This window comes from Tursiops truncatus, chromosome 2, assembly GCF_011762595.2.
Source record: "Tursiops truncatus isolate mTurTru1 chromosome 2, mTurTru1.mat.Y, whole genome shotgun sequence".
Lineage (NCBI taxonomy): Eukaryota > Metazoa > Chordata > Mammalia > Artiodactyla > Delphinidae > Tursiops > Tursiops truncatus.
Genome location: NC_047035.1, coordinates 173998698 through 174026259, shown reverse-complemented (window position 1 = coordinate 174026259; position 27562 = coordinate 173998698). Strand labels below are relative to the sequence as shown.

General features: G+C 46.3%; 2 protein-coding genes across 24 annotated transcripts in view; one reads left to right on the top strand and one right to left on the bottom strand.

The window, feature by feature from the left end:
* SVIL (supervillin) overlaps positions 1 to 11831 on the top strand; it is a 236585-nt gene extending 224754 nt beyond the window's left edge. For all 21 annotated transcript variants that reach the window (XM_073801745.1, XM_073801739.1, XM_073801744.1 and 18 more), the window contains 8 exons: positions 1122 to 1227; positions 1847 to 2054; positions 3403 to 3536; positions 6431 to 6586; positions 8092 to 8235; positions 8647 to 8771; positions 10568 to 10723; positions 10819 to 11831. In XM_073801745.1, the coding sequence (XP_073657846.1) occupies positions 1122 to 1227; positions 1847 to 2054; positions 3403 to 3536; positions 6431 to 6586; positions 8092 to 8235; positions 8647 to 8771; positions 10568 to 10723; positions 10819 to 10905 (1116 nt within the window). In that variant the 3' untranslated portion in view covers positions 10906 to 11831. The remainder of the gene's footprint in view (positions 1 to 1121; positions 1228 to 1846; positions 2055 to 3402; positions 3537 to 6430; positions 6587 to 8091; positions 8236 to 8646; positions 8772 to 10567; positions 10724 to 10818) is intronic.
* The window catches only part of ZNF438 (zinc finger protein 438), a 291111-nt gene continuing 264279 nt past the window's right edge, over positions 731 to 27562 (bottom strand). For 2 of the 3 annotated variants that reach the window (XR_012330457.1, XR_012330456.1), the window contains 6 exons: positions 8834 to 8932; positions 8682 to 8731; positions 7505 to 8295; positions 3792 to 6949; positions 2269 to 3029; positions 731 to 2029 (listed from right to left, as the gene is read on the bottom strand). The gene's annotated coding sequence lies outside the window, so the exon portion shown is untranslated. Of the gene's footprint in view, positions 2030 to 2268; positions 3030 to 3791; positions 6950 to 7504; positions 8416 to 8681; positions 8732 to 8833; positions 8933 to 27562 lie in introns of those variants that run through there. The other variant, XR_012330458.1, reaches the window with a different exon arrangement.

The following is a 27562-nucleotide window of genomic DNA, read 5'->3' as shown; positions in this document are numbered from 1 at the left end:
AGTTAACTCTGGGGTTTTGGGGACCATAACACCCTGTGCAGATCCTTTTACTATCTTGGATGAATAGTTAAAACTAACATCAGGAAAGAGAGCAGAGGAATTTTCTCCAGAAATAGATCCACGCTCATTCTGCCTTCCAGGTTCCTAAGAACCAGTCCTCTTCCCTAGAAAGTGTTTAATGCAGATGTTCTACTATGGACTATATTTTCCAAGTAGCTTTCAGGGACAAACAGTTGTTTCATACTGGATCATTTCAGCTGTTTTTTTTTTTTTCTCGTAAAGGCTGTGAACGAATATGTTTTTATCATGCCTTCAAAATCATCCTTAGAGTTTTGAGTCTTAATCTAATTGGAGCATTTAATTTTTTTATCAATCCAACGGATGGAAAAAATCACTGCAGAAATAGAAAACACTGCCACAGAACGGCTCTAATGACACAGAGGGGCCCTGAGATTGATAAGTTAACTCATGGTGAGAAATGTGTCCTACCTTTCAACGTTCCCCGACTGCCAGGCTCAGTAAACATTTCCTTGTTTAAGGGGATATACCTTGGCAAAGTGAGAGTCAGTTGACTCAGCCCTACGTACGTTCCTGTTACTCTGCTGCGTTTCATGCTGATGCGTAACTGTTGTGCTGACAGAGGCGCCGCTGAGTGACAGGCCCTGTGAGTGGACCAGAGCCTGCAAGAGACAGTTCTTTTCCCCGGAATCATTAAGTCAGGGATTAGTCATTCTCACTGCTGAGAGATTTTCTTTATTAAAAACATGTTTAAGTTAATCACGTTATATCCGTACCATGGAACACTACCATTAAAATATCAAAATTCATGTTAAGAATCTTATGTGACGACAGAAAAACGTCAGCTGAAGAAAATCCAGGGATAAAGCAACATAAAAAACAGCGATCCTATTTGGGAAAGATGTATACCTGAAAAATACTTTGCATTATAGGAAAGCTACACGCCAGAATTGTAGTAGTGTTCTCCATAAATCACAGTGTTATCAGTGGCTTTTATTTGTACTTCTCAGTATCTTTCAGATTTTCGACAACAGGCATGTGTTATTTTTATGACTCTGCAAAACCAGGACACGTGACTCACTGTAATGTGTTTAAATCGGAAGGTCCAGGTCCTGCAGGGCAAGGAGCCCCCCTGTTTTCTGCAGTGTTTCCAGGGAGGGATGGTGGTCCACTCCGGGAGACGGGAGGAGGAAGAAGACAACGCACAGAGTGAGTCACTTTTGCGGCTGGAATTCGACTCTGTTCTCCTCTCCAGGAAGGTATTTTATAGGCGTGGGCTTTAGAGTAACTCTCTCTTCACGTAGCTGCGGCCTGACCAGCGAAGGCCTCCTGATGTCTGCCTTATAAATCAGCTTCCTGGGTGCCTCCCTCCCCCTTCCTTCCATGGAGTTGCCTTCAGAAAGCAGCTTTGCATAAAGGAGGCCGCAAGATGACTCGACCTTAAACTGGATCCTGGAGGGGGGAAAAAAACTAGTGATCTTCTCTTCTAAATTATGAGATTTTTGTTGACCAGCATCCAAAAAACAAAAAAGAAATCATAGTTTCAGAGCCTCTTAAAAAAATATGCCTGTTATGACTTACCTAGATCTTTATAAATTATGTAAAACTGGTTTTTCTGCATCGTGCGCTCTGGGCAGCCTGCTTCTAACTATAACTCCAACAAAATTGGCTTCCTGGGACTCAGTAAGACCGCAGCCTGGCCTCGCCTCCACCTGCCCCTCCAGACACAGAGAGGAGGCGGGGCGTGGGCTGCCCTGCAGGCTCCCCTCCCTCCAGGCCCCCTCCCTGCGCCGCCACGTCCTGACTGTGCCACTGGTGCCCCCTGCAGGCGAGTGGAGGCTGTACTGTGTGCGTGGAGAAGTGCCCGTGGAAGGGAACTTGCTGGAGGTGGCCTGTCACTGCAGCAGCCTGAGGTCCAGGACGTCCATGGTCGTCCTCAACGTCCACAAAGCCCTCATCTACCTGTGGCACGGATGCAAAGCCCAGGCCCACACGAAGGAGGTCGGAAGGACTGCGGCCAATAAAATCAAGGAACAGTGAGTGCTGTGTGTGTGAGCACCTCTCCCGAGGGCTTCCCGGGTGCAGGCTAAGGACCCTGAGGTCCCCGTGGACGCCCCGTGTGCCCAGAGTGACTCAGCGTGGGAAGCTGAGCCCCTCGTGGTCAGGGGCCCTGAAGGTCCAAGTTCATGTGGCACGTGTCCAGCCCAAACCTCTCCCCCGAGAGGGCCTCCCCGCTTCCTGAGGACTTACCTGGCCTCCGTGAAAGGCACAGGACCCCCAGCAGCTTCTCTGAAGGTGTGATTTGGCTTTTGAATTGTCAACCTGGAGTCCTTGTCTATTTAAAGAGAGCAAATTTCAAATATCATTTAGGGGAGCAGAGCTGGTTGTATCGGAGCAGTGGAAGGTTGAAGGGCATTTAGCCAAAGACAGTTAGGAGACCACCCACTGTGTCAGACTGAGGAATGCCCTCTCCTTCGGGGACAAGTGTGTTTCCCAGCGTCCGAGGCAGCTGCCCTTTCCCAGACAGGCACCCACAGGTGCCCACGACCCAGAGACAGCACAGCATGACAGCGCTAGGTGAGGACCCACCCTGGGGAGGGGAAGGCGGGGAGAGCCCAGAAGCAGCTGTGCCGCCCGCCACCTGCCCAGGTGCCTCTGTGCATCTCGGGCAGCCAAAGAGCCCGGTGCCCCCTCGAGCTGAGACCTGGGGGGACCTTGGTGACACCCGTACAGTGGAGAGGAAGAGTCTCCCGGGGCCACATCCCACCAGGTGCCACCTGGTAAATTCATTCTCTGGGCACCAAAGCGGTGCGGTCAGGGTCGGCTCCCCCTCACGGCGCACACGTGACCCAGCGCACGTGGAGGGCGGGGGACCTTTCGGCTGGTGGACAGCTGTGAAGCGGGATGCTTCATCTCCCGACACCACGCTGAGGGCCAGCAAGCTAGATGATAGACAGGGTTCAGCCAGGTCTCACATGGCACTGAGGCCCATCAGGTTCGCCCCTGGACCCCTGAGAAAAAACAAAATGAATAACAAACCCTTATGAGCCGCCGCCTGAAGTCACGCGCAGATCTAGGGACCAGGGCCGTGCGAGGCGACACACCCAACCCCGGGCCGAGGAACGGGAAGTGTGTACGTGCAAAACACTGATTGTTTTCATCACGGGCTTCTCTGTAATCCGACGTTCCTCTCTAAGGGCCAAGCCGACCCCTCCCTGCTGCACACACTCAGATACCACAGAGCGTGTTTTTATTCCTTACAAGAATTGTTCTAGTTAGAAAGTAGGAGCGAGCTGGTGAACCGACCTGCAGATTTAGCAGGGATCTAATTTTGTGCCGCCCTCACTTCTGGGCCTGATGCAAACTCTCGGACTCTCTGTGCAGATGTCCCCTGGAGGCCGGGCTGCACAGTAGCAGCAAAGTGACAATTCACGAGTGTGACGAAGGGTCGGAGCCCCTGGGATTCTGGGACGCTCTGGGGAGGAGAGACCGGAAGGCCTACGACTGCATGCTCCAAGGTAACCCCCGGCGCCCCGGCTCACTCAGTGCGCGCTTACACACACGTGTTCTGTACAGCACACCGGGAGCTACACCCAGGCCGACTCCTCTGGGGCCAACAAGGAGGCTAAATAATGCTTATGACTGATCACGATGCCAAGGAAAAGCTGTGTGTGTCAGAAAAGAGGTACAGGTGACAGAGGTGGAGAGTTAAAAAGAAAGATTTCTTCCTCCAGGAAAAAATCACACAGGGCTCCATGGAAGACAGCACTTACCAGAGCCTTGGAGGTGTAGGTGTGGCTTGGAGAGAAGTGAAGGAGGGGGGAGAATTCCAGGCAGCGAGCTGAGCACAGCCTGAAGTTCTGGAACAAGACGCTTTCGGCGCAGCCGGCATCCAGGGCGCAGGGAAATAGTGGGGTTTAAGCGAGAGAGTGGGTCGGTCTTGTCTTTAAATACACAAGATACAGGTCGACCTACGTGCAGAATAACGTCAGAAAAAAGCTAACAATTACTAAGCCGTTAGGGCGAGCCAGGCCCTGTCTAAACACCTGCTGGATGTTCCCTCACTCAGTGCTCACAGCCCAACAAGCTGCCCTGGTCACTGATGGGGAAACTGAGGCCTGGGGTGGTTAACCAGCTTGCCCGGGTTGGATAACAGTGGGATGTCCTCATGACCACACCACCGTACTGCCTCTCAGCTTTTACAAACTTTTACCTAGGTTTTTAAAGTACAGTTGACCCTTGAACAACATGGGGGTTAAGGGCCAACCTCGCATGCACACACACACACACACACACAGTCGAAAATCCACGTGTAACTTGTAACTCCCACCAAACTTCTCTACTCACAGCCCACTGCTGACCAAGAACCTTACCGAGAACATAGAGAGTTAACACACAGTTTGTAGGTTATATGTATTAAATACCGTAATTCTTACCATAAAGTACGCTGGAGAAAAGAAGATGTTATTAAGACAATCATAAGGAAGAGAAATTACATTTACTGTATCGTATTTATCGATACCGTAAATTTACATCATCTGTTTATGAAATGAATCATTTGTCAGTGCCTACATCAATATTCTCTTAGATGATACAAAACACTATAGATGTTATATGTATTACTAACACTAGACATCAAAAGTGAAGAGATATACATATGTTCCCATATCTCTTCCCTCTATGTATGTGTATAACTGACTCACTTTGTTATAAAGCAGAAACTAACACACCATTGTAAAGCAATTATACTCCAATAAAGATGTTAAACAAAAAAAAAGATAACGTGAAAAAGAAATTCCTATATACAGGTGTAACGAAGCAGCAGCAATATGATTACTTTACAGTCAGCTAGTGTCATGATACAATTGCTTCACAGCAGCCCAGCCTATACACTATGAACAGCTATGAAATCTTCATGGCAGTGTTACAGTCCTCTTCATACTCAAGTATTGGAAACATTGTCACATTTTTATAAAAATCACTCACCCGTGATGATAGGCTGATACACAGCTTCCCCAATTAGAGAGAGGCATACTGTACGGTAATGTAATTCTCTGAAAGCGAAGCTATAAAACAGTAAGAAAACTAACACATTTTATTTCAACTATCACCTCATGCCTATGTAAGGACAGGCTAGTATCTACATATATTTGATGCATTCATGACATACCTACATTTTCTTACTTTTTTCAATATTTCTAGGCTATTCGGTCTGCAGGTTTTTTTCAGTGTCACACATCTCCAAAGAATTTTTCCAATATATTTGTTGAAAAATCTCCATGTATTAAGTGGACCTGTGTGTGCAGTTCAAACCTGTGTTGTTCAGGGGTTAACTGTACTGCATGTTGATGATGGGAAATGTTTGAAAGTACAAAGAAATTAAGAAAGAAAATATGATCCTTATAATGACATCTTTCAAAAGATGTGAACCAGAATTAACATTTCTTTATGCAATAAATACTTATTTTTTAAAATAAAATTTGGATAGCATTCTTTATACACACTGTTTTGCAACCTGCTTTTTCCCCTTAATTTATTATGAACAATTTCCCAAATCCTATTTTAATATTTAGACTTTTAATGGCTGCAGGGTATTTCATGAGTATATCTGCGACTCTCTACTTAGCCTGTGTCCTATAGTTGGAGAGCTGAGTTCTTTCCAGTTTTCCTCCAACGATAATAAAGTTACAAATAATTTTCAAAAGAATCATCTGCATTCATTTCTAGTTAAGGTAAATTCCTAGACATGGATCTCCTTCGCTGAAGTTAGTATAAAAGCCTTACAGTTACAGATCAGCAAATGTCCCCAGAACACTGGCACCAAATTCCACTCTCACCAGCAATTTACAGATGTGTGCGTTTCACAGCACAATCATACAGTTTATTACTTTTTCCTGTTTGCCAAGATTGATGGTAGAAATTACTATCTAAACACTGTTATAACCTAATGTTTTAAATTAGAATGTTAACTGCTTTCTATATCTATATGTATTTTTTAGCCATTTGTACTTCCGTTTAGGTGAATGTTTTCTTTGTGCCTTCACATTTTTTAGATATGTATTGTTTCATTATTATCTTCCTTTATAGACTACTAAGGATATTAACAGGTTTCCATATTTCCCATTTTGTCACTTCCCTTTTAGTTTTCTTTGGTTGGGGGTGCTTTTTGTATAATGTGATTTTTCATTTTTATGTTGTTAATGCATAAATCTCTTCTCCTTGAATTATGCTTCTTTCGTAATTATGATTAAAAAGGCCTTCCCCACCTCCAAGCTCAGAAAAACCTCACCTCTTTTTACACCTTACAATGCTCTGATCATTTCACGTCTAACAAACGTGAATTCTCCAATCCACCTGGAATTTACTTTGGTGCCTATTTTGTCTTTAGCTTTTGTTCTCTTTTCTTTCAAAGATCCTGGAAATTTTAACTTCACACCCCGCCTGTTCATCCTCAGTAGCTCCTCTGGCGACTTCTCAGCCACCGAGTTCATGTATCCAGCCCGAGACCCCTCTGTGGTCAATTCTATGCCCTTCCTGCAGGAAGACCTGTACAGCGCCCCGCAACCAGGTATGGGCCCACAGAAGGGGGTAGTCGTGCTGAGCCAGCAGAAGGCACGCCTTCCAAAAGGCTTTTTACTTTTGCATCTAGTAAGCAGTTTTTAATTTGCCAAGTACACTTAATATTATCTCACTTAATCTTTATATTATCTCATTTAATCCTCACACCTCCCCCCCAAAGGAAGTTGACATCAATCACATATTATAGTGTAAAAAACTGACCCTCAGTTACTCAACTCACCCAAATTCGTCAGTTAAGAGTAGGTTGAGTGCAGCTGTGTCACGCATGAGTCTCTGTTGTTCTCTCAGCCTTCCCTCCAGCTTGCTGCTTCATGGTCTCCATGTAGCTGCCCCTGCTCCAGCCATCATGTTTCTGTTCAAAGCAGAAGGAAGAGTAGAGAAAAGGGCAATAATGATGGCCATGTCTCTCTCTTACCAGATAAAGCAAAAGCTTTCCCAGAAGCCCCCAGCAGACTTCCGTTTACATCCCCCTGGCCAGAGCTCTGTCCCATGGCCACACCCCAGCTGCAAGGGAACCTTGCAAGAGTCCAAGGAGCAGGGGGTTGGGAGTATCTGTGGAGTGAGCCAAAGAGCAGTGTCTGCCATGCTGCACAGCAGGGCCAAGGCCCATGTCTTCTGATTCCAAGGTCAGGGCTGCATCCACGTGACTGCCAGCTCGAGGCAGAAGCTGTACGCTCTTGTCGTGGGACAGTCACAGCGACCAGGCGGTAGAGACAGTTGAGGCTGAGGTCGGCCGCCCTGGCCTCACGGCATCTCTGCTCTCATATTACAAGAGCCTGGAGCGGCACCAGGAACTTCCCGGACCCTGGCAGCCGCGGTCACCACCTTAAAACCTCGACGGTGCACGTGGTCACAGGGTCATACTGGGGAACTATCAGCCAGTGTCTGAAAAGGGGCTGCTACCCACCTCTCCGTCCTGCGGCTCGGGGGGGCAGCCTCCGCCGGGCTTTTCAGGCATGTGATTATCACAGAATTCTGAGATGCAGGCTAGGAAAGGACTCAGGCGAGCTGGGCTGGCGGGTGTGAGAGCCCTTGACCACGTGGAAGAGTCAGGCTGAGGGTCTGCTGAAGGGAAAAGGGAGCAACACTTGATTTCCAAAGCCCATTCCTCCCTGAAAGAACCATGGACTTAGATGGCCTGCCAAGCAGTCCTACGTGGGGCATGACCACCGATGACCCGAGGGCCAGCGTGATGTCATCTGTCCCACTCTTCGCAACCAGCCAGGACCCAGAGGGCGGCTGCAGGAGGGGCAAAGGGGGAAGGAATGGGGGGAGAGGGAGGAAAGAGCCCCCCTCATCAACGCCATCTCTCTGCCTCGAGGCATCTCCTGCTTCACCGTTCAAAGGGCCAAGACATCAGGGGCACCCTCCCTGCGGCCCCGAGTTTACCTGCCAAGCGGATTCTCGCACTGACCGACGCGGCAGGGAGGGAGGCGTCGGTTCGGTGTGGGACAGAGCCCCTGACGAGACGTCTGCTCTGCTCCGCCCTCGCAGCACTTTTCCTTGTTGACAATCACCACGAGGTGTACCTCTGGCAGGGCTGGTGGCCCGTGGAGAACAAGATCACCGGCTCCGCCCGCATCCGCTGGGCCTCGGACCGGAAGAGCGCCATGGAGACGGTGCTGCAGTACTGCCGAGGTGAGGCCGCGGCGGCGGGGGGCCCGGATACACGCTTCCCTTTCCACGGGTGCCAGCAGCCTGGACAGAGCCGGCAGACAGCCCTGAAGCCGACTGCTTTCCCTTGAGCTCTTGAGGCTTGTTACTTTTGAGATTAGTACATTCGCAGCTGCCACCGTGAACGAGATTTCATTTTTCTCTCTTTTTTAAATTGATGTGGAATATTGTATGTTACAATATAGATTCACAATGTTTAATTTCACATGCATGAAATTAACATTTTTGGTAAACATCATGGTGGGGAGGGGCTATAAACTCATAACTTCCATTTTAACCCTTAAGAGATGCAAACAGGGCAAAAATTACAGGGGAAAAGCCAGGGCCATCGGGGCCACGCTGGGTCTGTGACATCTGCCTTCTGTGTGACTGCAGGAAAAAACCTCAAGAAGCCGCCCCCCAAGTCTTACCTCATCCATGCCGGTCTGGAGCCCCTGACCTTCACCAACATGTTTCCCAGCTGGGAGCACAGAGAAGACATTGCAGAAATCACAGAAATGGTGAGCACGCCCCTTCCCTGTCCAGGGGGCCCCCTGCCTTTCGGACTGTGGGAGGACCTCACCTGGGAGAAGCAGCCAGTTGCATTTCACGTGGGAACACGTTTCCTTGGTCACAACACGTTCACCAGTCTCCGCAGAATCAGCTCAGGAAGAGGAAGGGCCTGAGGAGAAGTCAGTGGAAGTATTTTGGTAATCTGCACACGGCTTAGTTCAAACACTTGAACGCAAAGGTGAATTTAATTAATTTGGAGCAGCGGTCCCTTCCTCCTGTTAGCTGAAGATCTGCTGCTTCTCCAAGTCCATATAAGGCACCGCAAAAGCGCCCCGGGTCTCAGACCCTAACCTTGGGTCAGAGGGGACGCGAAAGAAGCCCGTGGGGAAGTCCCTGCTCAGCTGCGTCAGGGAGTGGAGGTGGTGAGCCCGTCCTGAGGGGTACGCAGCTCATTATGAGCCAGAGCGGTACCCTTTCCAACTGCACCGAAAAGAGGACGCTTACTGCCGCTATGTAGAATTTCTCAGTGTCTGAGCTTCGAACGCTGCTTGCAGTAGCAATCCCAAGGGCGTTTTTGGTGTCGTGGGAGACAGGTTTGTTCCGTTCAGGCTTTCTCACTGTGTAGGAGGAGGGCCACTTCCCTGGCAGAGATGACGTGGAGGGGTATTTGATAGGAGGTCTGGGTAAGTTTAAACAAACAGCAAATGTGTGCCGCTTCTCGACCACGGAGAGGGCCTGCTTCATCTCTGCTGGTGACCCTAAGCTCACTCCCTGGAGCCCCGTGGACTTGACCTTCACAGATGGGGGCTCAGGCCGCCTGGGAGCCGACAGGCATGGCAAGGTGGCTCTATCCATGATGAACGTGTGACCCAGGACACCTCAGAGCTCTAGGGGTTACGAGCCCCGTTGCTGCGGTCCAAGTTCAATTACATGAATCACTGCCATTGTCCCGTGTGCCCTGCAGACCCCCGGGGGCTGGCCGGGGGGCTCTGGGGAGTCCTGTACAGCCTGCAGGCCATCGGCCAGTCTGCCGTCGGGCAAGTCGTGATGAGAATTCACTAAGGGCCGCTCTGTGCCAGGCACTGCTCCGAACACCGCACTTAGCTTCGCCTTTAATTTTCACAACAGCCCACTAAGATCCAGCTGCTGCTTATCCCATTTCACCGGCGAACTAGCCGAGGCGTGGACACTCGGAGAAGCTCGCCCCGATCTCTGACGCGTTCCCTCCGCCACTCGCCCCCGATCCCTGGTCTGTGTGCAGCTGAATTCACATCATTCCCCACACACACGTCCACCCAAAGGAGGTAGCCCACTGCGGGGTCCCAGGTTTAACAGAGGAAGATCGTTCACCCGGAATAACCTGTTCAGATGAAATGCACACAGTGGTTTGAAAGCAAGAGACCTCAATTCAGCCCCAGCTTATTCTAGATGCATTTTCTTACCTCCTTTTTCTATTGAGGATGAAGAGATGGGGTCTGAGGGGGTGGAGGAGGGTAATTCCTTTTAAGGTTAACCGTTTTTAAATATTTGTAAACAAGTTCCATTATTTGCATGCTTCCAGCGTTTCAGCTTCACATTTAATCATCTTCTGGATAATTCACTCGTGTGACAGTCCCTAAACTTTTTCCTGATGTATCTGAAATGCCGTGCAGGGTGAGATGGCATCTCAGAGCCTCATCTCCCTGAGCGGGGTCTCCAGGCTGCGGTGCAGATGGGCCAGGGGGGCATATTTTCAGGCACATGATGAAACGTGTTCAGATGTGGGACACGGAGGTCCCCCTCTCTGCCCCCTCCTCTTCTCCAGGACACGGAAGTTTCAAATCAGATCACCCTGGTGGAGGATGTCTTAGCCAAGCTGTGCAAAACCATCTACCCGCTGGCCGACCTCCTAGCCAGGCCCCTGCCCGAGGGCGTGGACCCTCTGAAGCTGGAGATTTACCTCACCGACGAGGATTTCGAGGTAAGCGCTTCTTCGGGTGGGACAGCATTTGAACACAGCATGCGTGGCTTGTCGGAGGGTCCTTTCACTCGGGGCGTTTCTTTCCCTCCTTCCAGTTTGCACTAGACATGACCCGCGACGAATACAACGCACTGCCTGCCTGGAAGCAGGTGAACCTGAAGAAAGCAAAAGGTCTGTTCTGAGTCATGAGATGCTGGAGGAACCTCTGTTGTCACCTTCAATACTGTTGGACCAGGAAAATGGATGTGTTTTGTTTTTGGAAGCGGGGTATGGCTAGTCCTTTAAAAAATATTTTTACATCTGCGTTTTCGAAACCTGAAGCGATCAGCTCTCCTGCTTGTTTGGGAGTTGTGTATTTTGTAAATGTTCCAGAAAACTCTCTGGAAACACACCTTCCACGATTGAGCAGACGATGTTTATAAGGCATCCGCATCTCCACACGCGCTCACGCAGGGGGTCCTCAGCGAAGGCCACGGCACTGCCCTCCTGGTCCTGCTAAGCGCTGCCTGTTATTATTATTACTTTTTAAGCGGTTCCCTTTATAAATTGTTATTTTGATAGTTTGTGGATTCTAAATATATATATATTTATATAAACACCGTATAAATCAAATATGTATTTAACAAAGCAATATGTATTCATTCACTTTTAAGGGTTTTTTTTTGGTGTCAAAATAATATTAAAAGGTAGTTGCTTCTGTTGAATTAGTTCTGCCACCAACGCATACCTTCACCCACGTTCAGAGGCGCCTCCTTCAGCGTTAAGTCGGACTCGTTCTGAGTGCTGCTTCCGGTGCTAAGATGAACAAAGAATTTATACTTCCAGGCACAGGCTCTTAAGAATCTGTGCAAATCCACCTTTCTACCTTAATATCGCCCCCGAATGTATAGTGCCTTGTATTATGTACAGTTTATATACAGAAAAGTTTGCTCTGCATTTTTTGACGATGGTTTGGAACATCATCTACAATTTTACGCTGAAATGGTAGAAATTTTAAAAAGAATCTCAATTTCTAATACCTGTTGTAAAAATTAAATGTGTCATTCGGCGATAGAAGACTCCAAAATAAAAGCTTCAGAATAAACACGACTATGAATTGCTTAGTTCACACTGAGTTCCTTTCTGAAAAATATTTTTTTGTAAATGTTAACCTAGTACCAATATGCCACGATTCAGTATTAACTGCCGTAACTTTTAATTGAGCTCAGGGCAAGACGTAATACGAGGCTATGAGGCTAAATAGACAGATATTCGGCCCGTAAAGTAAGCTGTAAGTCCTTTGCCGAAGAACATATTTTTGCAAGTCATCATTCAACAGAAGCCCTTTACCCTCAACTGTAGCTGCATCTCAAATTCAAGAGCTCAGTGCCTTTTAAAAAACATTGCAGACATAAGGCATTTAGAAAGCGTTAAAAACTCCTCACCAGGGCTTCCTTGGTGGCGCAGTGGTTGAGAGTCCGCCTGCCGATGCAGGGGACACGGGTTCGTGCCCCGGTCTGGGAAGATCCCACATGCCGCGGAGCGGCTGGGCCCGTGAGCCATGGCCGCTGAGCCTGCGCGTCCGGAGCCTGTGCTCCGCAACAGGAGAGGCCACAACAGTGAGAGGCCCGCGTACCGCAAAAAAAAAAAAACTCCTCACCAGCTCTTATGTTCTTAAACTCCTAGGTCCAAGGGAAAAAAATTTGAAAAAGAAACTAACACAACATTGTAAAGCAACTACACCCCAATAAAAAGAAAAAGAATATATATAACTGACTCACTTTGCTGTACACCTGAAACTAACACAACACTGTAAATCAACTGTACTTCAGTCAGTCAGTCAAACCCCAAATCCCTGGTTTTGAACAAAGACCACAGAGCCCGCTGTGAGTTACCACCACCCGCCTTGGTCTTAGTTCACACGTCGATCACAGAATTTCCTTAAACTCCGTCGCTGACTCATGAGCGCCACCCCCTCCGTGCCCCAGGACTGTGCCGGGTCAGGGGTCTCTACCTGCTCTGGCCCTACCACTTGATGACTGTGTGACATTGGGAAGGCACGGAACTATCCCACCTCGATCTCTTTAAGGAAAAGAAATCAATCCTATAACTGCCCACCTCCCAGGATTGATTCTTGGCAAGGAGGGCTAGATCCCCACTGCTACCAATGTTACCGTCATGGCAGTGGACTTAGGAAAGCAAGAGAGTTGACGTTAAGGAACGCAGTCACGCACCTAGAAATGACAGGTTCGACCCAAGCAAGTAGAACCTTCCAAAGAAAAAATGTAGAAGGAAAAGTAGAGAGAGGGGTTCAGGCTGTGTGTCCCATGGGTAGTAGGCAAAGAGGAGCAGAGGGGGGCGCACAGAGCCAGGAGGACAACCAGTGAGTGTCAGAGAGGCAGGGCTGCCTGCGTCGTGACCGTCCAAGGAAGTCACCTGGATCCTTAGACGCACAGAAAGTAACCAGGGCTGTGATGAGAACTTCCAGAGGACAGCCTGCTGTAGGTGTGATGAATAACACAGTCATCGGCAATACCCGTTACCCCAAACTGTCCCAAATGCTTTAAAACCGCGTACATCCACTGGTACTAAACACTGTCCCCCAGCGCTGTGCTCTGCCTCTCGCCTCTTCTCTGTAAACAGGGAACCCTGTCTTGCATTTCATAAGTACTTCTCGCCTCTTTTCTTGAGCTGTTCCCAGCTCTCTCTCTGGCCTGCAGGACTAGATCCTCTCGTATGTGGCTCTGTGATCCTTTTCCCTTCGTAGCAGGACATGACTTTTGCATCCTGGGAAAGGACCCCACCTGAACATATGACATGCTAAATCTCAACAACTCAACCCCCTGGGCTGCACCCCTTCTCCAGTGCCACTCCAAGGCAAACCATCTGGGGAATTTTTTTTTTTTTTTTTTTTGGCGGTACGCGGGCCTCTCACTGTTGTGGCCTCTCCCGCTCCCTCTCCAGAGCCTCAGGACACACGTGACATCTTGTCTCCACCCAGATATCCGTTCCCCTCTTTAAAAGTCCTTGAGTTCAAAAGCAGCAAATGAAGAAAACACCAACCGTTTTTAATAAAAATTCCCGCAGAAATACAAGCAGGTTCCAAAGGACAGGCGCCATTGCCCCAATGTGTCCTTCTCGGGCTGTGCCCGGGTCAGGGTCAGGGTCAAAGACTGTGCAGGAGCCCACTTCATTCTCTCCTTATTTTAAAACTTCAGCCCCCCCTTGTGGCAGAGCTCCCATTCTGGTAGAAGGAGATGCACCCCAGAAACAGCTTGAGAACCCGTTTTGGCCCTTCGCTTCTGTTCTTCTTGCCTTCTGATTATAAAAGTAACACTGTCTGGGCTTCCCTGGTGGCGCAGTGGCTGACAGTCCGCCTGCCGATGCAGGGGACGCGGGTTCGTGCCCCGGTCCGGGAAGATCCCACATGCCGCGGAGCGGCTGGGCCCGTGCGCCATGGCCGCTGAGCCTGCGCGTCCGGAGCCTGTGCTCCGCAGCGGGAGAGGCCGCAACAGTGAGAGGCCCGCGTACCGCAAAAAAAAAAAAAGAAAAAGTAACACTGTCTACACAGAGACTTGTAGTACACGAATGTTCACGGCAGCATCACTGATAATAACCCAAACCTGTAAACAGCCCACCTGTCCACTGGCTGAGAAACAGATAGACAAAACGTGGTACATCCACACAATGAAATACTATCCAACAGCAAAGTGAACAAAGCACTGATCCACACGGCAACATGCATGGACTCAGAAACATCGTCATTCAAGGACTGGGAGCTGGGGATTAGCAGACGCAAACTATTATCTATAGGATGGATAAACAACAAGGTCCAACTTATAGCACAGGGAACTATATTCAATATCCTGAGATAAACCATCATGGAAAAGAAAATGAAAAAGTATATGTATAACTGAATCATTTTGCTGTACAGCATAAATTAACAAAACAAAAAGACCACTCACAGAATACGAGAAAATAGTTGCAAATGAAGCGACCAACGGGATTAATCACCAAGATACACAGATAGCTCATACAGCTCTATGTCAAAAAAATTAACAGAGGGGACCTTGAAGATGGAGGAAGAGTAAGACGCGGAGATCACCTTCCTCTCCACAGATACACCAGAAATACATCTACACGTGGAACAACTCCTACAGAACACCTACTGAACGCTTGCAGAAGACCTCAGACCTCCCAAAAGGCAAGAAACTCCCCACGTACCTGGGTAGGGCAAAAGAAAAAACGGAGACAAAAGAATAGGGACGGCACCTGCACCAGTGGGAGGGAGCTGTGAAGGAGGAAAAGTTTCCACACACTAGGAGCCCCTTCGCGGGCGGAGACTGCGGGGGGCGGAACGGGGAAGCTTCGAAGCCGCGGAGGAGAGTGCAGCCACAGGGGTGCGGAGGGCAAAGCGGAGAGATTCCCGCACAGAGGATCGGTGCCGACCGGCACTCACCAGCCCGAGAGGCTCGTCTGCTCACCCGCCGGGGCGGGCGGGGCTGGGAGCTGAGGCTCGGGTTTCGGTTTCGGACGGAGCGCTGGGAGAGGACTGGGGTTGGCGGCGTGAATACAGCCTGCAGGGGTTAGTGCGCCACGGCTGGCCGGGAGGGAGTCCGGGAAAAGTCTGCACCTGCCGAAGAGGCAAGAGACTTTTTCTTCCCTCTTTGTTTCCTGGTGCGCGAGGAGAGGGGATTAAGAGCGCGGCTTAAAGGAGCTCCAGAGACGGGCGCGAGCCGCGGCTAACAGCGCGGACCCCAAGACGGGCATGAGACGCTAAGGCTGCTGCTGCCGCCACCAAGAAGCCTGTGTGCGAGCACAGGTCACTCTCCACACCCCCCTTCCGGGGAGCCTGTGCCGCCCGCCACTGCCAGAGTCCCGGGATCCAGGGACAACTTCCCCTGGGAGAACGCACGGCGCGCCTCAGGCTGGTGCAACGTCACGCCAGCCTCAGCCGCCGCAGGCCCGCCCCGCACTCCGTGCCCCTCCCCCCCCCCCCCCCCCCGCGGCCTGAGAGAGCCAGAGCCCCCGAATCAGCGGCTCCTTTAACCCCGTCCTGTCTCAGCGAAGAACAGACGCCCTCCAGCGACCTACACGCAGAGGCGGGGCCAAATCCAAAGCTGAGCCCCGGGAGCTGTGCGAACAAAGAAGAGAAAGGGAAATCTCTCCCGGCAGCCTCAGGAGCAGCGGATTAAAGCTCCACAATCAACTTGATGTACCTGCATCTGTGGAATACATGAATAGACAACGAGTCATCCCAAATTGAGGAGGTGGGCTTCGAGAGCAAGATCTATGACTTTTTCCCTTTTCCTCTTTTCGTGAGTGTGTATGTGTATGCTTCTGTGTGAGATCTTGTCTGTATAGTCTTGCTTCCACCATTTTGTCCTAGGGTTCTATCCGTCCATGGTGTTTTTTAAAAAATTTTTTTCTTAATAATCAATTTTAATTTTAATAACGTTATTATACTTTACCTTCGTTCTTTCTTTCTTTCTTTCTTTCCTTCCTTCCTTCCCTCCTTTAGACAACGAATCATCCCAAATTGAGGAGGTGGTCTCTGACAGCAAGATTTATGATTTTTCCCCATTTACCTCTTTTGGTGAGGGTGTATGTGCATGCTTCTGTGTAAGATTTTGTCTGTATAGCTTTGCTTCCAACATTTGTCCTAAGGTTCTATCCGTCCCTTTTTTTTTTTTTTCCTAAATAAGAATTTTTAAATTCAATAACTTTATTATACTTTATTTTATTTTTACTGTATCTTCTTTCTTTCTGTCTTTTTTCCTTCTTTCCCTCCTTCCTTCCTTCCTCCCTCCCTCCTTTCTTTCCTTCTTGCCTTCTTTCCTTCTTTGCTTCTTTCTTTCTTTCTTCCTTCCTTCCTACCCTCCTTTCCTTCTTTCTTTCCTCATACTTCTACTAATTCCCTCTACTTTTTCTCCCTTTTATTCTGAGCCGTGTGGATGAAAAGCTCTTGGTGCTCCAGCCAGGAGGCAGGGCTCTGCCTCTGAGGTAGGAGAGCCAACTTCAGGACACTGGTCAACAAGAGACCTCCTAGCTCCACATAATATCAAACGGCGAAAATCTCCCAGAGACCTCCATCTTAACACCAGCACCCAGCTTCACTCAATGACCAGCAAGCCACAGTGCTGGACAACCTATGCCAAACAACTAGCAAAACAGGAACACAACCCCACCCATTAGCAGAGAGGCTGCCTAAAATCATAATAAGGCCACAGACACCCCAAAACACACCACCAGACGTGAACCTGCCCACTAGAGAGACAAGATCCAGCCTCATCCACCACAACACAGGCACTAGTCCCCTCCACCAGGAAGCCTACACAACCCACTGAACCAACCTTAGCCACTGGAGACAGACATCAAAAACAGCAGGAACTACGAACCTGCAGCCTGCAAAAAGGAGACCCCAAACACAGTAAGATAAGCAAAATGAGAAGACAGAGAAACACACAGCAGATAAAGGAGCAAGATAAAAATGCACCAGACCTAACAAATGAAGAGGAAATAGGCAGTCTACCTGAAAAAGAATTCAGAATAATGATAGTAAGGATGATCCGAAATCTTGGAGATAGAATGGACAAAATGCAAGAATCAGTTAACAAGGACCTAGAAGAACTAAAGATGAAACAATCAACGATGAACAACACAATAAATGAAATTAAAAGTACTCTAGATGGCATCAATAGCAGAATAACTGAGGCAGAAGAACGGATAAGTGACCTGGAAGATAAAATAGTGGAAATAACTACTGCAGAGCAGAATAAAGAAAAAAGAATGAAAAGAACTGAGGACAGTCTCAGAGACCTCTGGGACAACATTAAATGCACCAACATTCGAACTATAGGGGTTCCAGAAGAAGAAGAGAAAAAGAAAGGGACTGAGAAAATATTTGAAGAGATTATAGTTGAAAACTTCCCTAATATGGGAAAGGAAATAGTTAATCAAGTCCAGGAAGCACAGAGAGTCCCATACAGGATAAATCCAAGGAGAAATACGCCAAGACACATATTAATCAAACTGTCAAAAATTAAATACAAAGAAAGCATATTAAAAGCAGCAAGGGAAAAACAACAAATAACACACGAGGGAATCCCCATAAGGTTAACAGCTGATCTCTCAGCAGAAACTCTGCAAGCCAGAAGGGAGTGGCAGGACATACTGAAAGTGATGAAGGAGAAAAACCCACAACCAAGATTACTCTACCCAGCAAGGATCTCATTCAGATTTGATGGAGAAATTAAAACCTTTACAGACAAGCAAAAGCTGAGAGAGTTCAGCACCACCAAACCAGCTTTACAACAAATGCTAAAGGATCTTCTCTAGGCAAGAAACACAAGAGAAGGAAAAGACCTATAATAACGAACCCAAAACAATTTAGAAAATGGGAATAGGAACATACATATCGATAATTACCTTAAATGTAAATGGACTAAATGCTCCCACCAAAAGACACAGATTGGCTGAATGGATACAAAAACAAGACCCTTATAAATGCTGTCTACAAGAGACCCACTTCAGACCTAGAGACACATACAGACTGAAAGTAAGGGGATGGAAAAAGATATTCCATGCAAATGGAAACCAAAAGAAAGCTGGAGTAGCAATTCTCATATCAGACAAAATAGACTTTAAAATAAGGACTATTAAAAGAGACAAAGAAGGACACTACATAATGATCAAGGGATTGATCCAAGAAGAAGATATAACAATTGTAAATATTTATGCACCCAACATAGGAGCACCTCAATACATAAGGAAAATACTAACAGCCATAAAAGGGGAAATCAACAGTAACACATTCATAGTAGGGGACTTTAACACCCCACTTTCACCAATGGACAGATCATCCAAAATGAAAATAAATAAGGAAACACAAGCTTTAAATGATACATTAAACAAGATGGACTTAATTGATATTTATAGGACACTCCATCCAAAATCAACAGAATACACATTTTTCTCAAGTGCTCATGGAACATTCTCCAGGATAGATCATATCTTAGGTCACAAATCAAGCCTTGGTAAATTTAAAAAAATTGAAATTGTATCAAGTATCCTTTCTGACCACAACGCCATGAGACTAGATATCAATTACAGGAAAAGATCTGTAAAAAATACAAACACATGGAGGCTAAACAATACACTACTTAATAATGAAGTGATCACTGAAGAAATCAAAGAGGAAATCAAAAAATACCTAGAAACAAATGACAATGGAGACACAACGACCCAAAACTTGTGGGATGCAGCAAAAGCAGTTCTAAGGGGGAAGTTTATAGCAATACAAGCCCACCTTAAGAAGCAGGAAACATCTAGAATAAACAACCTAACCTTGCACCTCAAGCAATTAGAGAAAGAAGAACAAAAAAACCCCAAAGCTAGCAGAAGGAAAGAAATCATAAAAATCAGATCAGAAATAAATGAAAAAGAAATGAAGGAAACAATAGCAAAGATCAATAAAACTAAAAGCTGGTTCTTTGAGAAGATAAACAAAATAGATAAACCACTAGCCAGACTCATCAAGAAAAAAAGGGAGAAGACTCAAATCAACAGAATTAGAAATGAAAAAGGAGAATTAACAACTGACACTGCAGAAATAAAAGAGATCATGAGAGATTACTACAAGCAACTCTATGCCAATAAAATGGACAATCTGGAAGAAATGGACAAATTCTTAGAAATGCACAACCTGCCAAGACTGAATCAGGAAGAAATAGAAAATATGAACAGACCAATCACAAGCACTGAAATTGAAACTGTGATTAAAAATCTTCCAACAAAGAAAAGTCCAGGACCAGATGGCTTCACAGGCGAATTCTATCAAACATTTAGAGAAGAGCTAACACCTATCCTTCTCAAACTCTTCCAAAATATAGCAGAGGGAGGAACACTCCCAAACTCCTTCTACGAGGCCACCATCACCTTGATACCAAAACCAGAAAAGGATGTCACAAAGAAAGAAAACTACAGGCCAATATCACTGATGAACATAGATGCAAAAATCCTCAACAAAATACTAGCAAACAGAATCCAACAGCACATTAAAAGGATCATACACCATGATCAAGTGGGGTTTATTCCAGGAATGCAAGGATTCTTCAATATACGCAAATCTATCAATGTGATAAACCATATTAACAAATTGAAGGAGAAAAACCATATGATCATCTCAATAGATGCAGAGAAAGCTTTTGACAAAATTCAACACCCATTTATGATAAAAACCCTGCAGAAAGTAGGCATAGAGGGAACTTTCCTCAACATAATAAAGGCCATATATGACAAGCCCACAGCAAACATCATCCTCAATGGTGAAAAACTGAAAGCATTTCCACTAAGATCAGGAACAAGACAAGGTTGCCCACTCTCACCACTCTTATTCAACATAGTTTTGGAAGTTTTAGCCACAGCAATCAGAGAAGAAAAGGAAATAAAAGGAATCCAAATCGGAAAAGAAGAAGTAAAGCTGTCACTGTTTGCAGATGACATGATCCTATACATAGAGAACCCTAAAGATGCTACCAGAAAACTACTAGAGCTAATCAATGAATTTGGTAAAGTGGCAGGATACAAAATTAATGCACAGAAATCTCTGGCATTCCTATATACTAATGATGAAAAATCTGAAAGTGAAATCAAGAAAACACTCCCATTTACCATTGCAACAAAAAGAATAAAATATCTAGGAATAAACCTACCTAAGGAGACAAAAGACCTGTATGCAGAAAATTATAAGACACTGATGAAAGAAATTAAAGATGATACAAATAGATGGAGAGATATACCATGTTCTTGGATTGGAAGAATCAACATTGTGAAAATGACTCTACTACCCAAAGCAATCTATAGATTCAATGCAATCCCTATCAAACTACCACTGGCATTTTTCACAGAAGTAGAACAAAAAATTTTGCAATTTGTATGGAAACACAAAAGACCCCGAATAGCCAAAGCAATCTTGAGAACGAAAAAAGGAACTGGAGGAATCAGGCTCCCTGACTTCAGACTATACTACAAAGCTACAGTTATCAAGACGGTATGGTACCGGCACAAAAACAGAAAGATCAATGGAACAGGATAGAAACCCCAGAGATAAACCCACGCACATATGGACACCTTATCTTTAATAAAGGTGGCAGGAATGTACAGTGGAGAAAGGACAGCCTCTTCAATAAGTGGTGCTGGGAAAACTGGACAGGTACATGTAAAAGCATGAGATTAGATCACTCCCTAACACCATACACAAAAATAAGCTCAAAATGGATTAAAGACCTAAATATAAGGCCAGAAACTATCAAACTCTTAGAGGAAAACATAGGCAGAACACTCTATGACATAAATCACAGCAAGATCCTTTCTGACCCACCTCCTAGAGTAATGGAAATAAAAACAAAAATAAACAAATGGGACCTAATGAAACTTCAAAGCTTTTGCACAGCAAAGGAAACCATAAACAAGACCAAAAGACAACCCTCAGAATGGGAGAAAATATTTGCAAATGAAGCAACTGACAAAGGATTAATCTCCAAAATTTACAAGCAGCTCATGCAGCTCAATAACAAAAAAACAAACAACCCAATCCAAAAATGGGCAGAAGACATAAATAGACATTTCTCCAAAGAAGATATACAGACTGCCAACAAACACATGAAAGAATGCTCAACATCATTAATCATTAGAGAAATGCAAATCAAAACTACAATGAGATATCATCTCACACCAGTCAGAATGGCCATCCTCAAAAAATCTAGAAACAATAAATGCTGGAGAGGGTGTGGAGAAAAGGGAACACTCTTGCACTGCTGGTGGGAATGTGAATTGGTTCAGCCACTATGGAGAACAGTATGGAGGTTCCTTAAAAAACTACAAATAGAACTACCATATGACCCAGCAATCCCACTACTGGGCATATACCCTGAGAAAACCGAAATTCAAAAAGAGTCATGTACCAAAATGTTCATTGCAGCTCTATTTACAATAGCCCGGAGATGGAAACAACCTAAGTGCCCATCATCGGATGAATGGATAAAGAAGATGTGGCACATATATACAATGGAATATTACTCAGCCATAAAAAGAAACGAAATTGAGCTATTTGTAATGAGGTGGATAGACCTAGAGTCTGTCATACAGAGTGAAGTAAGTCAGAAAGAGAAAGACAAATACCGTATGCTAACACATATATATGGAATTTAAGAAAAAAAAATGTCATGAAGAACCTAGGGGTAAGGCAGGAATAAAGACGCAGACCTACTAGACAATGGACTTGAGGTTATGGGGAGGGGGAAGGGTGAGCTGTGACAGGGTGAGAGAGAGTCATGGACATATACACACTAACAAACGTAGTAAGGTAGATAGCTAGTGGGAAGCAGCCGCATGGCACAGGGATATTGGCTCCGTGCTTTGTGACAGCCTGGAGGGGTGGGATAGGGATGGTGGGAGGGAGGGAGACGCAAGAGGGAAGAGATATGGGAACATATGTATATGTATAACTGATTCACTTTGTTATAAAGCAGAAACTAACACACCATTGTAAAGCAATTATACCCCAATAAAGATGTTAAAAAAAAAAAATTAACAACCAAGTCAGAAAATGAGCAGGAGATCTAAATAGACATTTCTCCAAAGAAGACATACAGATGGCCAAAAAGCATATGAAAAGATGCTCAACATCACTAATTATCAGAGAAATGCAAATCAAAACTACACTGAAGTATCACCTCAGACCGGTCAGAATGGCCATCATCAAAAAGTCTACAAATGCTGGAGAGGGTGTGGAGAAAAGGGAACCCTCTTGCACTGCTGGTGGGAATGTAAACTGATAAAGTCACTATGGAGAGCAGTACGGAGGTTCCTTAAAAAACTAAAAATAGACCTACCATATGATCCCACAATCCCACTCCTGGGCAGGTATCTGGAGAAAATCATAATTTGAAAAGATGCCTGCACCCCTACGTTCATAGCAGCACTATTTACAATAGCCAAGACATGGAAGCAACCTAAATGTCCATCAACAGAGAAATGGATAAAGAAGATGTGGCACATATATACAATGGAATACTACTCAGCCATAAAAAAGAACAAAGTAATGCCATTTGCAGCAACCTGGATGGACCTAGAGATTATCATACTAAATGAAGTAAGTCATAGAAAGACAAATATATGGTATCACTCATACGTGGAATCTAATTTTTAAAAAAATGATACAAATGAACGTATTTACAAAACAGAAACAGACTTAGAGATATTGAAAACAAACTTAGGGTTACCAAAGGGAAAAATGGGGGGAAGGGATAGGATAAATCAGGAGCTTGGGATTAACATACACACACCACTACTATATATAGGATAGATAATCAACAAGGACCTACTGCGTAGCACGGGGAACTCTACTCAGTATTCTGTGATAACCCATATGGGAAAAGAATCTGAAAAGGAATGAATATATGTATAACTGAATCGCTTTGCTGTACACCTGAAACTAACACAACATTGTAAATCGACCACACTCCATAACATTTAAATAAATAAATGGGGGGGAAGAAACGTCATTCAATGAAAGAAGACGGACACAAAAGGCCACATATTGTTCAAGTCCATTTATATGGAATTTCCTGAAAAGGCAAACCCATTCAGACAGATGCGTGGCGGCTCGAGATGGAGATGGGAGTGAAGGGGACTGGGGATGAGCCCCAGGGAACTTTTCTGGGGGCGGGGGGGCTGACGGAAACAGTCTAGAGCTGGATTCTGGTCATGGTGGCACAACTCTGCAGAAGCACTAGAAGGTACTGGGCCGTGCACTCGCGTAGGTGTGTCTTACCTCATATGATGTCATGCCACGAGGGTGCTGCTTCAGAAAAATAGGAACACTGATCTACGTGGAAAATGTCAGCATTGTAAGGATATATAATTTAGGGATGGAAAATCACAGCTATTCTTGCTGTTAAAGAAACAATCACTCATGACGCTGGTCAAGACAGTAAGGCAGGAACTTCCCTGGTGGTCTGGTGGTTAGGACTCAGCGCTTCCACTGCAGGAGGCCTGGGTTCAGTCTCTGGTTGGGGAACTAAGATCCCACAAGCTGTGAGCTGTGCCCCCCGCCGCCCCCCCAAAAAAGACAGTACGGCAGACGTTACTCCCAACAATCATGACAGGTGTAGGGGCCACTGCTGAAGGGGAGAGAGACTGGGCTCAACTCCAGATACAGAAGGAAGAGTGGGGATTTACAGTGAAGAAGCAGAGGCGGGGTGTGGGCATCAGTGGATATCACTAGGAGGAAACGTCAGGGTAAGGGGGGGTCTGGCCATATCAACCTAAGACGACTCTTGCTGAGTGCAGGTCAGGGTGACCAGACGCCGCCTCGGGGGATGGTGGAGACACCCGACTAGATAACGAGGGTGATCAGACATCAAGGGTGAGGATCTTGCTGCATGTGGGCCTGTCCTGGAGGCCATGCCCGAGGCCAGGCTCAGAGAAGCCTGAGTCCAGCTTGGCCAAAGACAGTGTCTTCATCACCACTTCCCATATACAAGTACTTCAGTGGTTTGATTTACAGTCTTCCAGATTCTTCTTTACATCAACTAACATAGAGATGCGTGCTCACGTTTGGGGTTTTTCCAAGGGAAAACTTGCATTTGCTCTTTGGCGTGTTCATCTCCCATCAGCAGTAGCGCTCAGACGCTGGTCTCTGGATGTTGACCCGGCTGTGTGTGAGGTTCTGCGGTCACGTGGGGCACAGTGTGAAGGCCCAGGTCAGCACTCAGTGCTCCTCAGAGGGTGGGCGGCATCCAGCCAGGGCCCAGAGGGAGGGTTTGGGGATTGGTTTTCAAAGCCCGTTCTTGATCTGAGATCCAGAGTCAGGGCCAGAAGCCTCAAAACAGGCCTCTGTGCAAAGCAGGTCAGCAGTGTAGTGAGAGACTAGTAAGGGTCAGGGGGACAATAACACGTCAAGGTCAAGGTCATGATTCAAATGCGAACAATGGAGTGTCAAATTGAAAACTGAAATAGTCGGAAATTGAATATATTGGTGCAGTATTTGACCCAAAGAAAAAGCCCTACTTTACTTCCTCCTTTACTTGTAAGAAGTCAGTGCAGGGGGAGCGATGAAGGTGGAGCTGCTGCAGGACGCGGAGCTCACCTTCCCCCACAGATACGTCAGCGCCACATCGACACGTGGGACGAGTCGCACAGAACACCCGCTGAACGCTGGCGGAAGACCTCGGACTGCTGCAAGGGCGAGAAAACCTCCACGCACCGGAGTAGGAAAAAAGAAAGAAAGGAAGAAAGGAATCGGGATGGGACCTGTGCCCGGGGGGAGGAAGCTATAGAAGAGGAGACGGGGAGAGCAGCCAGGACACAGGGGAGCTTCAGAGCCTCAGAGGAGAGCACGGCGGCCGGGCTGCGGTAGCCAGAGCAGAGGGAGAACTGCACAGTCAGTGCTGCCGCGCTGCACTCCCCAGCCTGAGGCGGAGTCCGCCGGTGCAGGTGGGGGCCGGGGGCTGGAACTCGGGCTTCGGAGGTCAGACCCAGAGAGAGGGCTTGGGTTGGCTGTGCAGAAGCAGCCCGGGCAGGCTGGCATCTGGTGCAACCGCAACTGAGGCTGTAGGCAGAGGAAGCATGGGCCGCCATAGAGGCCAGGCGCGATTGTTTGGGGGGTGCACTAAGGAAGGGGTGGGACCTGGATTGCAGCCTTTTTCCCTGTGCACGCACTCGCAGAGGGCAGGACGCTGCCTGCACGGGTTCCAGGAGTGGTCGAGAGCCGCTTCCACTCCCATCGCACGCTCCGGGGGCAGGCCTGGGCCTCCACAGCCACCCAGAACCCCAGGACTGGGCACCAGCCACCACGTCTGCACACCCCCAGTCAAGGGGATAGTGATCAGTACATGCTGAGGAAGTAGGCGACGGGCGTCAATACTGAAAACAGCCCTGGGCTGCCCTGGGGGTGCAGTGGTTGGGAGTCCGCCTGCCGATGCAGGGGACGTGGGTTCGTGCCCCGGTCCGGGAAGATCCCACATGCCGGGAGCGGCTGAGCCCGTGAGCCATGGCCGCTGAGCCTGCGCGTCCGGAGCCTGTGCTCCGCAACGGGAGAGGCCACAACAGTGAGAGGCCTGCGTACCACCAAAAAAAAAAAAACAAAAAAAAAAAAACAGCCTTCAGGCCAAATATATTAAACCCACACAAGCTACACAGGGTCACTCTCGAATATAAACAGCCCTCCAAGACCACAGTAGATAATTGCTTCTCCTGAACTCACAGAGTGAGAGAAATACGAGTGAAATGAAGAAGCAGGGGAACCACTACACCAGTGAAAAGACCAAGAGAATTCCCCAGAAATAACAAACATTGAAACAGACCTCTTCAGTTTAATAAACACCCATTTCAAAAAGGAGATAATGAAAATAGTGAAGGAATTAAGAAAGGCTATCGACAGAAATGCAGATTACTGTAAAAAGGAACTAGAAGATATAATGAGTAAGCAAGAAAAATTAGAAAACCCATTTGCAGAGATGAAAGCTAAGCTAGAGGCAATGAATAGCAGAATTAATAATGCAGAAGAAAGAATAAGTGACCTGGAAGATAGAATAATGGAAATCACCCAATCAGGATAGCCAACAGAAAGCCAAATAAAAAAAAAAGTGAAAAGCAATATGAGACCTATGGGGTAACATAAAGTGTGCCAATCTACATGTAATAGGGATTCCAAAAGGAGAAGAAAGAGAAAAGGGGATCGAAAATGTATTTGAAGAAATTATGGCAGAAAACTTCCCAAACCTAAAGAAGAAAACAGACATCCAGGTACAGGAAGCACAGAGGGTCCCAAACAAAGTAAACCAAAACAGACCTACACCAAGACATATTATCATAAAAATGGCAAAAGTTAAAGAGAGGATTCTAAAGGCAGCAAGAGAAAAACAAAGAGTTAATTACAAGGTAACCCCCGGAAGGCTATCAGCTGACTTCTCTACAGAAATGCTGCAGGCCAGAGGGAGTGGCTAGGTCTATTCAAAGTCCCGAAAGGGAAAAATTCTGCAACTTAGGATACTCTACCCAGCAAGATTATCATTTAGAATAGGAGGAGAGTTAAAGAGTTCCTCAGACAAGCAAAAACTAAAAGAATACAGCAATACTAAACCTGTTCTAAAGGAAATATTGAAAGGCCTTTTCTAAACAGAAAACAAGGAAGAATCTATACCAAAGAGGAAATCACAATCGGAAATAAAATCACTTAAAAGAGCCAGTACACAGATTAAAAAAACAAAAATCAAATCAAAAAATTTCTATGAAAAGTGATGATAACCACAATGAACAGCAGAAGGACAAACACGAAGGTGTAAAAGAGGACGCGTCAAAATCATAAAGTGAGGGGAAGAAGGGTAAGAAAATGTAAATTTTTTTTTCCTAGAATGTGTTTGAGCTTATATGACTGCCAGTCTAAGGCACGTAGATAATAGGAAGGGATTAACATACTTGAAAAACAGGGTAACCACAAATTAAAAACATAAAATAGATTCACAAAACCAAAAAGAAAAGAACGTAAGTATAATTAAAAAAATCATCAAACCACAATAGGAAAAAGAAAGAGAGACAAGGAAGAAGTCTAAAATCAGTGGGAAAACAAGGTTTAAAATGGCAATAAATACATATCTATCAATAATTACCTTAAATGTCGATGGACTAAACGCTCCAATCAAAAGACACAGAATGGCAGACTGGATTAAAAAAAAAAAACTGGAACCTACGATATGCTGCCTACAAGAGACATACTTTAGGGCAAAGGACACATATATATTGAAAGTGAGGGAATGGAAAAAGTTATTTCATGAAAACAAAAATGACAAGAAAGCA